This window comes from Scardinius erythrophthalmus, assembly GCF_964197995.2.
Source record: "Scardinius erythrophthalmus genome assembly, chromosome: 7".
Lineage (NCBI taxonomy): Eukaryota > Metazoa > Chordata > Actinopteri > Cypriniformes > Leuciscidae > Scardinius > Scardinius erythrophthalmus.
Window position 1 is genome coordinate 2,006,627 of NC_138227.1, and position 14,311 is coordinate 2,020,937.

The 14,311-nt window shown below is 37.2% G+C and overlaps 1 protein-coding gene across 1 annotated transcript in view; it reads left to right on the plus strand.

Moving 5' to 3' along the window:
• LOC308694125 (ribonuclease inhibitor-like) overlaps positions 1-14,311 on the plus strand; it is a 78,615-nt gene that overhangs the window by 17,562 nt on the left and 46,742 nt on the right. The window contains exon 3 of the mRNA XM_081371461.1: positions 4,618-4,791. Within this exon, the coding sequence (XP_081227587.1) occupies positions 4,618-4,791 (174 nt within the window). The remainder of the gene's footprint in view (positions 1-4,617; positions 4,792-14,311) is intronic.

The window sequence follows — 14,311 nt, forward strand, 5'->3', positions numbered from 1 at the left end:
TGAAAGTGTTAAGTTCAGTCAGGACCACTTTGAGAATGAAATGTATTGATAATCTTTGGATTTGGCGAGAGGCTTAGGCTCTAAGGTGCTCGAGCTGCCATACTAGACAGCTTGAGATACATCCTTGAGACACAAATCCTCCAAGCCTTTTAATAACCAAATGTTTCTTAGCATATATTACAGAATTAGATACAGTGATTATGTAAATAGTTTCTACACTGAATCCAATGCTCTATTTTGAAGATGCTAGGAGGTGAATGGGTGGAGGTGGTGTAAATGTCAGACTGCGGAGCATTCGTTGAATGTGCTCATATACTATGGTTGATTAGAGTAGGTGGAGTAACCAATCAGCTGAGCGTCAACGATCAGTCTGCCTGAACTATGCTTGAATTCCATTCGATCACTCAAGCTCCATTTGTGTTCCGCTCCTATTTCTAAGGCTTGGGTGGCAATACGGTAATATGGTATACCGCGGGGTCTTAAAAATAGCAACGGTATCAGTTTCAATACCGTCATTAAAAAAAATGCAATGCACTTATATAGGAGACAAGGATTAAATATTAAATATAATTTATTTAATGCCTAAAAATGCTTATGTGTGGTTATCACGTGAAAGTGTGGAGGAGATTTGTAAATTGTGCAATTAAAAGGTGACCGCGGGAAACACCTCTAACCTAAGGTCGCATCTCCGAAACAACCACCCACTCACTGCTGCGCGGATGCATTTGGCCCTGAGTTCACTCAGTGCAACAGTTTCAATGCCTCCCGCTGACACCGATGCAGGACCAACAACAACTAGTTCCACCGCCAGTTATACACAGCCGACGATAATGGGGGCCTTCGGGAAAGCAACAAAGTACAAAAGGGACAGTGTCTGTTGGAAAACCTGTACTGATGCAGTGACAAAATACTTGAGCCGCTTTTCCACCGAAATTACCCGGAACAATTTGTCCCAGGAACTTTTTTCCCAGGAACCTTTTTTGCCCCAGACCGGTTGCTTTCTGCGTTTACACCGCGGTCTAAAGTACCGGGAAGGTAAACTGCGCGCAACTGCTCCTCCCAGTCTGCGACGGACAGTAATCAGTTTTGAGCGCCACATTTATAAGTATGAAGGAGATTCAAACTGTGCTGCAGTTATTGGTTTACTAACGAGGTAGGCTAATTAACATAACAAAATAGACGAGCACTGATACTAAAGCGTGTTCAGAAAGCTCGTGTGCGTATAAAATTAGACAAGGTACGTTGTGAGATGACTGGGACGAACGCGCAAAAATTTCCTTTTGCGCAAATACTCTTAAAAAAAGCCTGAACCCCGTCTATCAATCATAAATAGTGACAGTCTTGTAAATAGTTGTTTGTTACCAACCTCAATGCGCTATTTCAATCCTGTTATAGTAAATTTGTAACATGGTTTGCCTTGCAATAGATGACAATGTGTAAACATAATGACTTAATATTAAAAGCTGTGGCAGAAAAGAGACGAGCACTGATAAAGCGTGTTCAGAGCTCGTAATGCTAACGTTAGATATAAAATTGTATGTTATCAGCTATTGCGGACATTGGCCGTGAGATTGGCTGTGACGAACGCGCAGAAAGTTTCCTCTTCCACAAATACCCAAATAATAAAGCCTGAAACTCGTCGCCAGTCCCCCAGTTTTTTTTTATTAAATTCCATATTTGCAGACAGACAACTTTACTGCATGAAGCCACTTTTTAAAAGGGAGGTTAAAAATAAAGAAAATGCTGCGTGGAGTCATCCAACCAAAATGCGGCGTGAACACAACCAATCAGCTTGTGCAGCGCACAAGTCCCACCCCTGAAAGTTCCTGAACTTTGAAAAAGTACTACCTCGTGAGCAGGGACTATCGGAGGGGGAAATATTTACCCGGAACTTCATTTAGACCCTGGTTCCTGCGGTGTAAACACATCGAGTACCAGCCCAAAGTTCCTAGTTCCTGGGGAAAGTTCCTGCGGTGGAAACGCGGCTTTGGTGACGGAAATGGTCTCTTTTCCACATGGTGGAAAAAAAAGTCCTTTAAGGACATGGTAAAGAAAAAGATGCCCAGTACGAACTGCCTGGACGGAAACATTTCTCACAAACAGCCGTCCCACATTTATATAATAAAGTTAGAGACAAGGTTCAAGTACTGCTGTCAGAGGCAGACAGTTATTCCTTAACAACTGACATGTGGTCGTCAGTTAACATGACACCATATATGTCCCTGACTGTCCACACCATTACACCTGAGTGGAAACTTGAATCCAAATGCCTCCAAACAACGTATTTTCCTGAGAGTCATACGGCGGACAATCTTGCTGCTGCGCTCAGAGCTGCACTTCAGGACTGGCAACTTGACGAGAAAAAACTTTCAGCCATAACCACTGAAAACACTGCCAACATTTCTGCTGCAATCAGGTCCCTGCATTGGCCGTGGCTTAACTGCTTCGGTCAAAATCTAAACTTGGCTGTCACAAATGAAGCACAAGAAGCAAGTGGAGTTGGGACTCCCAGAACATGGTCTCATAACAGTAAGCATAAAACTTGCAGAGAGTTCCTCAGGGGCAGGGGCTCAAATGTAAAAAAGGGGCATATATATTGTATGCTTTGCATCACATAAATAAATTATATTAAAAAGTATATTAAAATAGAAAACCATTTTTTAAATTGTAATTTTTTTTTTCTGTATTTTTGATCAGAATTTCAATATTGCAATATGTCATTAAATGCAGGCTTGATGTGCATAAGGGACTTATTTAAAAAAAAAAAATGTAACGTGTATGCACATTTTTTGACCAATACTGTACTGTTATACTATTGCTGCAAAATTATCAAAAATGTCAATCGTCACCATTTTGCGTGTTGTTGTCAGCCTACACTTCACATAATAGGCCCGTAGGCCTGGGCTTCATTTAACAAACTATGATAGTTTCATCAAATGGTAAACGGTGTATCAATATAGACTAAATACAAGTGACTTGAATACTATAGCTACTTACCTTTATGCTACTTTTGGTGCTGGTTTTGTGCAGTACTTTGTAGTCATCCATTTATAGTTCAACGACAACGACGCAAATTCAGATTGCTTCGTGAATGTAAATTCGTCTCTCCATGTAATTTTCAAATGATTTATTTATAAATGACCGGAAAATTACTGCTCCACTTCACATTGTCCAATGAAATTTGAACATGTTGTGCCAGATGATGATTGGTTGGTGTATTATACATGACAAACAGGCTTCAATGAATTATGTAATATTTAAAAAATATGATATGTGAATTTTTAATTGAATCGACACTACCTTTTATTATTGGAAAAAAAAAGTTAAAAAATTGTTTGGTTTATTTTTTTTTCCTGCCGTCGAGCCATATACTCACTGAAAGAACCATATTTGGCTCGAGAGCATCTTTTCCCGAGGAGACTGTTTGATTACCTACATTTACATTAGTGCATTTTCGTTTTCATCAAGAATAGAATGAAATAATATACATTAAGTTGGCTTATTTATCTATTCATTTATTTAGGCCTATTCGTCTGTCCGTCCGTCCGTCCGTCCTTCCGTCCGTCCGTCCATCCATCCATCCGCAGGACTGCGCAACCTGCTGGGGCTCCAAACTGGCAATGGTGGGCACAAATTAATGCGAAAATGCTCTTTCCTCGACCCTCGTTACTGTGGAGGATATGAGACTGATGACAACGCATTGGCTGAGACCAAGGCTGAATTACAGGCTGAGATCATGAGCTTAGAGGGGCAAGCACCAGCAGGTCCCGTGGGCATCAGAGTGGAAGAGGGAGAGGCGCAACCCGAACCCCCACGAAAAAAGATGACTCTGGGAAGTATCCTGCAAAAACAAGCCGATGCAGTGGTAGGTCCCGTCGGCACCATAAAGGACCGAGTTGGAGCTGAAATAACAGCCTACTGTTTGGAGCCAGTTACTCAAGGAGACGAGGACCCACTTCTCTGGTGGAAATGTGCGTTTTCCCCAGATGTCGCGAGTGGCCCTGTGCCACAAGCTCACCATCGGAGCGGGTTTTCAGCAGCGCGGGTAAAGTTAAAAATCGAACAAACTCCTTCACCACCTTCGCATGAACCAGGCCCAGGACATTGATGTATGTCTCCCGACACAAGCAAACACATTAATATGATTAACAAGTCACTTAAATGTCTTTTATGGCCGCGTCTTTGTTTCTTTGAACATGTAATCCATGGACGATAAATCAACGTAAATAACATTCTTTCCAAAACCGAGATGTTTACATCCAGTTTGACTAATTTCATTATTAAAGTTAAAATAAATATTGTCCACTTCATTAAAATGCCAGTAAAAACGTATAAAACAGTGAGATGATGAATAGTGTGATTAACACTCCACACCTGCCTGCCGCCATCTTTGGTAATTTTTTTTTTTTATCATGCTTAACATTTGCAAACCAGTAAGTTCATTTCTCAAAATAATTATAATCAAAGTTTTAAACAGTGCAAAACATCACTGAGTTACAGACGTTTTGCCTATTTTGGCAAATTCTGTTTTTGTTTTAAGACTAACATGAAATATTAAGAAAAACAAAGATTTCTGTTTTGATCTGAGAGAGTTAAGAGTGTCATTATTCTCTACAGGTTGAGGGATTGTGGTGTCACAGATGAAGGTTGTGCTGCTCTGGCTTCAGCTCTGAGATCAAACCCCTCACACCTGAGAGAACTGGATCTGTCTGTGAGTAAACTAGGAGACTCAGGAGTGAAGCTGTTCTCTGCTGTACTGGCGAATCCTCACTGTAAACTGGAGATACTGTGGTAAGATCATACAACAGTAGACTGTTGGCATGAACATGTTTCCTGAACTGTATAGTTTAATTTATTTATTTTTATTTATTTTTGGTTTGTAACACTACCTTTTTTTTATCACTGTGGGATTTTTTTTTTTCTACTTTTGTGAAATAAAAGTTTGCAATGAACAGATTCCTGCTTGTTCTGGTCACCTCATTGACTCCAACCGTAAGGGTCATCCGCAACATAAACAAATACAACACTTATCGTATTACAGATAAACGCCCAACGCTGGTCTTAGTTTTGCATTAAATAAATCCGTTTAGGCTAATTATATTTAACTATACAATATAAATCTAAAAAATATTTAATTAACACAATATTTTGTTTATTTTATAGGCTACTTTGCATTGAATACCATTTAAAGGATTTGTTGTGGAAACCGCAATACCGCCATCCTCCCATAGAAAGCCACGTTAAGCGTTTTTATGTACATATGATTTATTAATAAGGTGTGTACAAAATTTGATCTTTTAATATCACTGTCTTAGTAGCCCATTAAGCCACGTTAAGCATTTTCTTTATGATAAGGGTTTTGAGGAAAACGCTTAACGTTTAATTAAATGCAATGCGTTCGCATTTTGGGCTCATCTGCTATTCTGTGGGCTACATATGTTTTATTAATAAGGTGTATACAGAATTGATCTTTTAACATCACTGTCTTAGTAGCCTATTAAAGCTCCAGTATGTGACTTTGGTATTTGACCACAAGAGGGCGCAGTTTCCAACAATAACAAAGGCGAAGCTTGATGACGCTATGAAGGAGGTGACGATGGGAGATGTGGTTTATAATGCGTTTTCACCATCTAGCGATGTATCTAAATGGAATTAATGAATCATGATCACGGATGAGGTAATTTATTCGTTTTTGTATTACCTGTATGTCTTATCGTATTATTTTATGTCATCATAATTAATGAACTGCAAGGGACGTGAAATGTTATGCTATATTAGGCTATCCCGTTACAACATACAGCTATTTGTCAAATGATTTGTTTGGTTAATGTTGTGCAGTTTTACGTTTTTTATGGTTAATGCCGTGTTGTTTAACGTGTTCAAACCAATATCTAAAAGTAAATTTGAACGAACATTTGCAAGTAATGACTAAATATTTTTTTTAACATCATCTCCGATTGTAATTGTACTGCCATAATCTCGGTCACCACACGTGATAAAAAGCCTTACCAAAGTACAAAGAGCAATATAACTTTGTTTATAAGTGCTATTATTGACAGTTGCATGTCTTACCTGTCTCAATACACTCGCGACAGAGTCTCTGACAAGTCCAGACGCGCAGCTCTCTCTCCATCTCGAAAACGCCTGCCGATATTTATCCGGGTTTTATTCCTCCGTTTGTCACACAGTCCGTGACTCCGCGTGTATCCGAATATGGACGCTTTCGTTTTGTTGGCACTTCAATACTCGCCAAAGAGTTCGTGATCCATAACAGCTATAACCATACAGTCTATGGCTATAACGCTTTAACCACCACTTCCGCATTTGACCATGCGATATTCCGGTGTGGTGGGTCATATTTTTTATTTTATTCCTTTTTTTATTCTTTGTCAGATGTCTTTATTGTTTATTGTGATAAGAAAAAAACCTCAATAAAGTTGTAAAAAAAAAAAAAAAAATCCGGTGTGGTGGAATATCCTATCACATGGTCCACACCGGAAAGAAGGATAGAGAGAGCGGACATTGCGTCACTGAGGCGCGACATTTCTTTTCCGGGACGGCCAGTTATTTAAAATCGGAATTTCTCTGAAATAAAAAATCTTTGGAGACTTTTGAGATATTGTAAGTACATAACTGGAGGAAATATATCACACTGTGCAAGTATTTTTGGAAATTTTATTACAAAATCCCTACATATTGGAGCTTTAAGCCAAGTTAAGCATTTTCTTTATAATAAGGGTTTTGAGGAAAACGCTTAACGTGTAATTAAACGCAACGTGTTTGTATTCTGGGCTCATCTGATATTTTGTAGGCTACATATGCTTTATTAATAAGGTGTATACAGAATTGATCTTTTAACATGACTGTCTTAGTACATTAAGCCACGTTAAGCGTTTTTCACGTACATTAAGCCACGTTAAGCGTTTTTCACGTTATAAATGTTAATGTCCTGTATTGGGGGCTGCTACTATTTGCTTCCGCTTTTCGAACGTAGAACTATGATAAAGACACATATACATTTTATGTGGATAAAGGCATATTTTGTACATGACTAAATATAGTTTTAACGACATATCTCGTTATTACAAGGAAAGATGTTTTAACGACATATCTCGTTATTACGACATAATTGAGTGGAAAAAATATGTATGTGGCAGCAATGCCTTGAGATCAGGCTGAACTATTAAGGCAGAGACTTCTGCTTTATCTTGAACACTTTGTTCAATGTATTCGTTGTATTTCTATATGCTGATGAATAGTATGATAATATGATAGCAGTTAATATACACGGTAACCCTTAAAAGTTACAGGCTTAACTCAGTTGCGAAAATTTCAATTGCAAATGTAGGCTACAGTAGAAACAGAGTTTCCGCGGGGCATTAAAAAGCATTAAGTCATTAAATGGATTTTGCGATAATTAAGGCCTTAAATGGCATTAAATTGTAATCCTACAGGCATTACATTTTTTTTATGGTTTTGAAGAAAATTTTATATTATCAATTTATTTGAATATAGTCTTCATGATTAATAATTTGTATTTGCTGTCACAAAATATGTACGTTAGTGTGATTTAAAAACACGCGGAAACAGTTTGGTGAATGCCTCCGGCCGGAGCAAAGTTACAAAGTTGCGGAGGTGGCGCGAGTAATTTTGGACAGCAGGAACAACAGGAATAAAACTAGACCAGAAAACTGGGAAAGTGCATGGAAGACAAACAATTTAGAACATGGTTGGTGGTCAAAATAAAGAAGGATTTTGCAGCATTTGTAAAAAGGTATTTAAATTGGGTAGCTACAATGGGAATCAACGGCGTAAAATCTCATATGCAGTCTGATAGCCACAGGTCGACGGTAAAAGGCAGACAGCAATTAACTATGTGTAGTAACTTTCCCTCATCAGCTCGACATCCGCTGTTGAAGCTCACTTTGCGTTTTTTAACGCGTTAACGCATGAGATTATTTTTGTCCAGTTTAACGCGTTAAAATATTTAACGCAAACGCAGCATTCGTTAATTTGTCATCCCTTGGGTAGTGTTACATTATATGATCCCGCTCTTATTCATGTAAATGCTTTTAAACGCGCTGCCTGTGAATGTCCTGTCTATGTGACACACACACACACACACACACAGAGAAAGACGCGCGCCAGATCGTGCGCACAGACTGCGCACCAGAAAATGGTCCTCTTTCGCGCTTGAACGAACAATAACACACAATTTTGCCAAAATGTCTGTTTTGTGAGTATCCTCATAAAATAACAGCAGTCTTAAATTAGTGAAATAAAGTCTTTAATAAACGCAAAGAGTTGTGAGAGAATGAGGCGCGTGTTAGATCCGTGTTTCTGTCAGCAGCTGCTCTTAAAGGGACAGCAGCCAATAAAGCCTTTCTGTCAGTAAAGTTAATCACAGAACAAAGGCACCAGAGAAAATTACTCACTGCTATTGACTAAAGAACTCTTGTAGCTTTAATAAGCATTAGTCTATATTTAACCCTCTGGGGACCAAAAACGCGCCCGCGCGTTTTGCTCGTTTTTTTTTTTTAGCAATGAAAATAAACACTAAATGCTCTGTTAATTTTGATCTTTCATTTTCGTGTAATACATCAATCGATCCTGTTCAGTGTCTATTTTTTTTCTGTATACTCACAATAAAAATAAAGTGTTTTGCTTTTTGACAAATAAAGAAAAATTAACATGATGCGATTTCTGCCTTCTCTCTGTCAGTAAACTCCCATTTGAAACGCGTTCGAAAATGATCTATAACTCCGCGAAAATTCAGTCAAACAGGCAAACAGACCCACGGGCATAAAGCTTGAGATCGCATCTTTTAAATGAAGTCATTTATATAAAAAACAAATATTCTCAGCTTCTGTAATCTGTATAAAAAGAGAGCAACTCCAGTCGACCTCATTACGAGATGATTCACAGTAATGTGACCACGCCCCGGAGAGCGCGTGCTATTCAAACGCAAATTCTGAGAACCATTTCAGAGCTGTGAAACACACACATCAGCTGTAAACAAAGCGCGTCGCGACTCCTCGCGAGTGAGACATTATAGCCTACCTTATGGAGAAAAGATTCTTCAGAACAGTGCTGATGAGGAGCAATATCTCCTGAAATGAGGAGCAGATTCCGCTGAGGAGTGAGGTAGGCTGTTTTCTTTTCTCACGTGTGGAATAACGTTATGGAATAACGTTAGTGTAGGCCTATGTAAACCGCAAAAAGATGAATCCCATTTCTATAATATGACTCGCCTTTCTGTGAGATGAATGAAGGGGACATATTTGTAAAGACTGTTTAGCCTAAATATGAATCGCGCGTCTGTGTGTAAAATAATAAACTGCTTTGCTATAGCCTACTGAGATGAGTAAAAATCGACTGGAATATGTTGAAATAAAATGTATTTGTATAAGCAACGTATTAAACTGCAAATTAGCATTTATATGCCCTAATATTTCATAAAACAACATTACAGTCAGGCGAAGTATGAAAGACAACATTTTGTTGACTAGACTAGGGTTATATATATATATATATTGTCAAAAATAAAGTCATATACTAAGATGTTAGATGTTCCAATGTTGGCTATATTCAAACTAATGAATACATATGATAAAATGTAGGCCTATAATCTTTTTTTTTTTTTTTTTTTTTTTACAAAGAAAGAGTACACTTGAAATATTGTTGAAATTGTAATTATTGTTGTAATTGTAACATTTTTAATAAAATAGCAAAACATATTTACAAGAGAGATGTAAGCGAAATCTTAAATGGTCAATATAAGTCTTCTTCTAAATACATCTTTTGTCCTTGCATTGTGGCTCAGTCAGTGTCACACCTGAATGAATGGGCATTAGGCAGAGTCATTATGCAGAGTGGGTGGGACAAACTACTCCTCCTCCACGCCCCCCTCGCATAATGGCTTTCCAAGCAAAACCTGTTTTACACCATTTAAATCAATGTTTTTTTTTTTTTTTGTGAACGATAAAGCAAGACTATTTTCACATAATTTTGAAGCTAGAACTCAAAGGGACAACATCCATTACTCAAAAGTCTTGTGGACACATATTTAAGGTGTTTTGTGGTCTTAATTCAGCAACTTTCATTTTTATTTTTTCCAATAACAAAGCATAAACATTATTCTCTTAAAAATACAAACATCTACATACACGTTGCTCGCATATTATGGTAGCCCTGTTTGTGCTATATAGAGTGAATTTACACCTTAGCCATTAACATGTTTATAAATAACTGAAAAAACCACAAATGTCAAGGCATGTCAGAACATCTCAAGGGCCCCAAAAACACCCAAAAACATCAACCAGAGGGTTAATCTATAATTTTTGCTGTGCAGACTGTTTGATAATGTATGTTAGACAGGAAGGCCAAAGGTAAATATGACATTTATTATAGGTTTATGTGAGGATTGTTTGTCAAGTTCACTTAAATTAAAAGTTGTCTTTTTTTTTAAGCCTAATGTTAAAAAATTGATAGCTTTCAATTACACTGTAATGTTGGATGGCTATAATTAATGTTTAAAATTAGGGGGGAGAAATAATTTTTATCCAGATATCAATAGCTGTATTAGTATCAGTGAGACTGGCCTTTCTGTTGTCTCTACATTCATTTGTAGATTAACTGTGAAATGATTACATTATAAAATATATAAACTAATATAAACCTAAACAAATGTAAGTGTTTTTAATTGCGGAAAAAATGTGTGATTAATCAAGTTAATTTATATATATATATATATATATATTTATTTATTTATATATATATAATATACATATACATACATAATATCCGTGGTTAGTCCATGGGTCATGTATGGCATTAAAAATGAAAAAAATGGCATTAAAAAGGCATTAAATTTAAATTGAAGATCCCTGCAGAAACCCTGAGAAACCTCCCAAATTCTGGGTTGGGAAAAATTGCTAAAATGGTTAATCTTAAAATACACTGAATGCCTTGTGAATGAACGGTGAGAAAAGATCGACGTTCACACACATCAAACAAAAACGATCCCCTTCACGAGGACGCAGATGCACTGAATCGTTCTTTGTTTAAATTAGTTCAAAGTTACTGTAAGATTTAATGTTATTACCTTGACAAACTATAGGCTACATCATTTAAAAGATCAAATACTCAGGCTTCAGTATTTGCAACAAACACTTAAATATATGTGATGCGATCTGGGAAAACCCACCACATGGCAAAATTTTACCTATTACAGGTTTTGATATCATATGGAAGCTGGTATAAAGCCCTTTCCAAATCTGTTTTTATTTTTATCATAGCTTATTGGTAGCAAAAGTTATGTTTATCTGAAGTCGGTCGATCGCTATGATTTTTTGGAACGGAATTTTGAGAAAAACAGGTTTAATTAACTGTCACCGTCGGGATGCTTGGCACTCTTTTTTTTATTGCATTTTTCTTCACATCACACATTTTAGTAATTATCATAAATTAGGTATCATTTGAAAGCTTACAAACTAAACATTCATACTGAGAAAACCGTTTTGGAATTGGACATTGTGTTACCATGGAAACGGTACTCTAAATTCTTTTAGTGGTTTCCTCTCCTATTGGGCTGTCAGTTTTCATATTACAAAATGTATCTTTCTGTAACCTTTTCTTATCTTAACAAATCACATATCATCATAAATATCTCAATGTTCCATTTTTTGTGATATAAAGTGATATTTGGACAGAAATGTATTAATTTGTTAAAGGAGAATGCATCAAACAAAATTCAATGGAATGTGTGTGACACCCGGTAGATATTTTTGGTACAGCGCCTAAACAAAATCTCATAGGAACTTACATTTTTGTGACATCAACTTCAAATTTGGAACATACCTTGGTTAGATATATGGCTTTTATTTTTATATGAATTAATATATGTATGTTATATTAATTAATTAATTTGGTTATATAAAATAAATATTTAGTACAGTACATTTGATTTGCCGTAAATTTTAAGTTCCAAAACGTTTTCATACTTTCATTTTATAAAGTGCTTTCACTTCCTCAATAATCTAAAATAAAATTCCAAAATCATACTTGAATTACAACCTTTTAAGTTTGGATAATGCATTTTCACGTCTATTCTCAAAAAGGGGACTGAGAGTTACGGGGTTAAAGAGACAATGAAAATAAATGCACAACAGTCAGGCATCACAAGTAAAAGTCATTTTACTGTGGTAAAAGACTTAATTTAGTCACTGTACATGTTGTAAAATATACAAAATGGTCACTTTGACCCCAAGGAACACACAACACTTACAAACAATCTGTTTATGAAGTTCAATATATTAACTTTTTAACTCATTTTTCTGCAAAAGAGCGTTATTATAAGTTACATATTTTCTTAACAATTAATATTTTTCTAAAAACGAATTACTCAAGTGCCTTGGAATTTTTCTTATAAAAAAAACATTTAGTGTTTAAGTCTATACAAATATTTAATATCTATTCATACTATTGTAGAATTTACACTTTAAAAATGACACACACCATTATACATATATTACAACTGCAAAAGACTTGCAAGTTCAGACACCTACAGTTCACTATTATTTACAGCCTGAGGGAGGGGACAAACCAAGTTCTGTTTGTCCTCACTCACAAATTCCCTTATTTCATTGTAAAGATACTGTTGCCTTTTAGCATCAAGGCCCTTTGGATGGAGTTGACAAGGCAATTCATTTGGGTCAAGAGCAAGAGCATTTTTGCCCAAGTCTTGGGAAACTTCATCACTGTTTAGGAATTTTTTCATTGTGACAAGTGTGGAGCCCTTACTGAATGAGAAATGATGATAGCTTTTAATGTTGTCTAATTTTCTGAAATATGTACCCAAGAATGTGCTCCATTCATACATTGGTACAAGAACAGTACCATCCTCTTTACCGCAAAGACACGGTACATTGACCCCAGATGGACTTGATCTTTCAACTACTTGGGCAATATCATCTAAACAGTCAACCTTATTTCTTCTCAAGTTTCTTTTAAAGAGTCCAAAGCACCAGTCACAGGAAAACTTTGTGTGACCAGTAAGAAGGAAGCTCATTGTGACTGACACATGGCGACCTGTCAAGACACGCCACAAAATATACCACATCACAAAAGAATTCTTATTTTGCCCCGCACAGTTATCTGCATGGAGATGCATGTGCATTTCACCCAATCCATAGTTCTCAAGGAAATGGTGCAAAAGGCTAATAACACAGTTGCTACCTTTCCCAGTCTGTATGGATTCATCCAACAGGTAAGTGACTTGTTTTGGCAAGGCCTCACATGCTACACCAAAAACGCCACATTTACGTGGTGTTTTAAAATACATTGGACCTGGTTGTAGGGGATTGCTGGGGTAGTGAATCTGTTGAGCAAAGTCCATGCTATAATGTGTCATCCCCTCAAAGCTACAAGGAATGTGTGGACCTAACTCTAACTCAGAAGGCAAGTTTGCTTTTGAATCCGTACAAAGTTGCTGATAGTATGAACGTTCTATTCTAGCTTTCTCTAGGTGATCTGTGGCCAGACGATGCAGCTCTGCCTTCTCTGCATCAGACCTATTGGCAGCCTCGCTGATATTTTTTTGATACTTTTGGCATGTCCAACATAAGTCAGTTGCTGGCCGCATTGTGACAATAAATGGTGCAACCTCCCGCCAGATGCGACGAAATGTAACAACTGAGACCACACGCCGGTTTGTCGCAGCAACTGCCACACAGTAATCGGAGTACACCATTGCCTTTGTGCAGTTAGTTGGGAGCAGTTTCAAATCACTTCTCCAAAAGCCTGGTACCCTCCCAGGAAGATGAATGCCATGAGTTTCTGCATAGTTAAAAATGAAATGCGCAACATACACATTGTCATCTTTCTTAAGTGCATTAGGAGGCTGATGCTTTTTGTTGCCATGGATGCGTGGAGTAACACCGTGCTCCTTGTAATGCTTAATAAGAACATTTAGCTTGTCCTGCCCAATGGTGTGAAGATATTTGAATGTATCCCTGCATATTTTCTTGCCATGGTGAAAGAAATCAGTTCTTTGGGACTTTCGAGATGTCTGTTCTTTTTTTCGCGAACAGGATGTCAGCTGGGAGAGATGCATTCCACACGAGAGTTTGGCTAAAATGGCAATATCTAGCTCTTCCCTTGTCATTTCCAGGTAACAGCAACGAATCATCTGCAGCTCCTCTTGTTTAAAACGTGTTGAACATGGATAACCGTCATTGTGTTTGCAAGTACATACAAACTCTTGAATTTCATCTTCCTCATCATCTTGAACTGCAGCTGGTGGTAATACCTG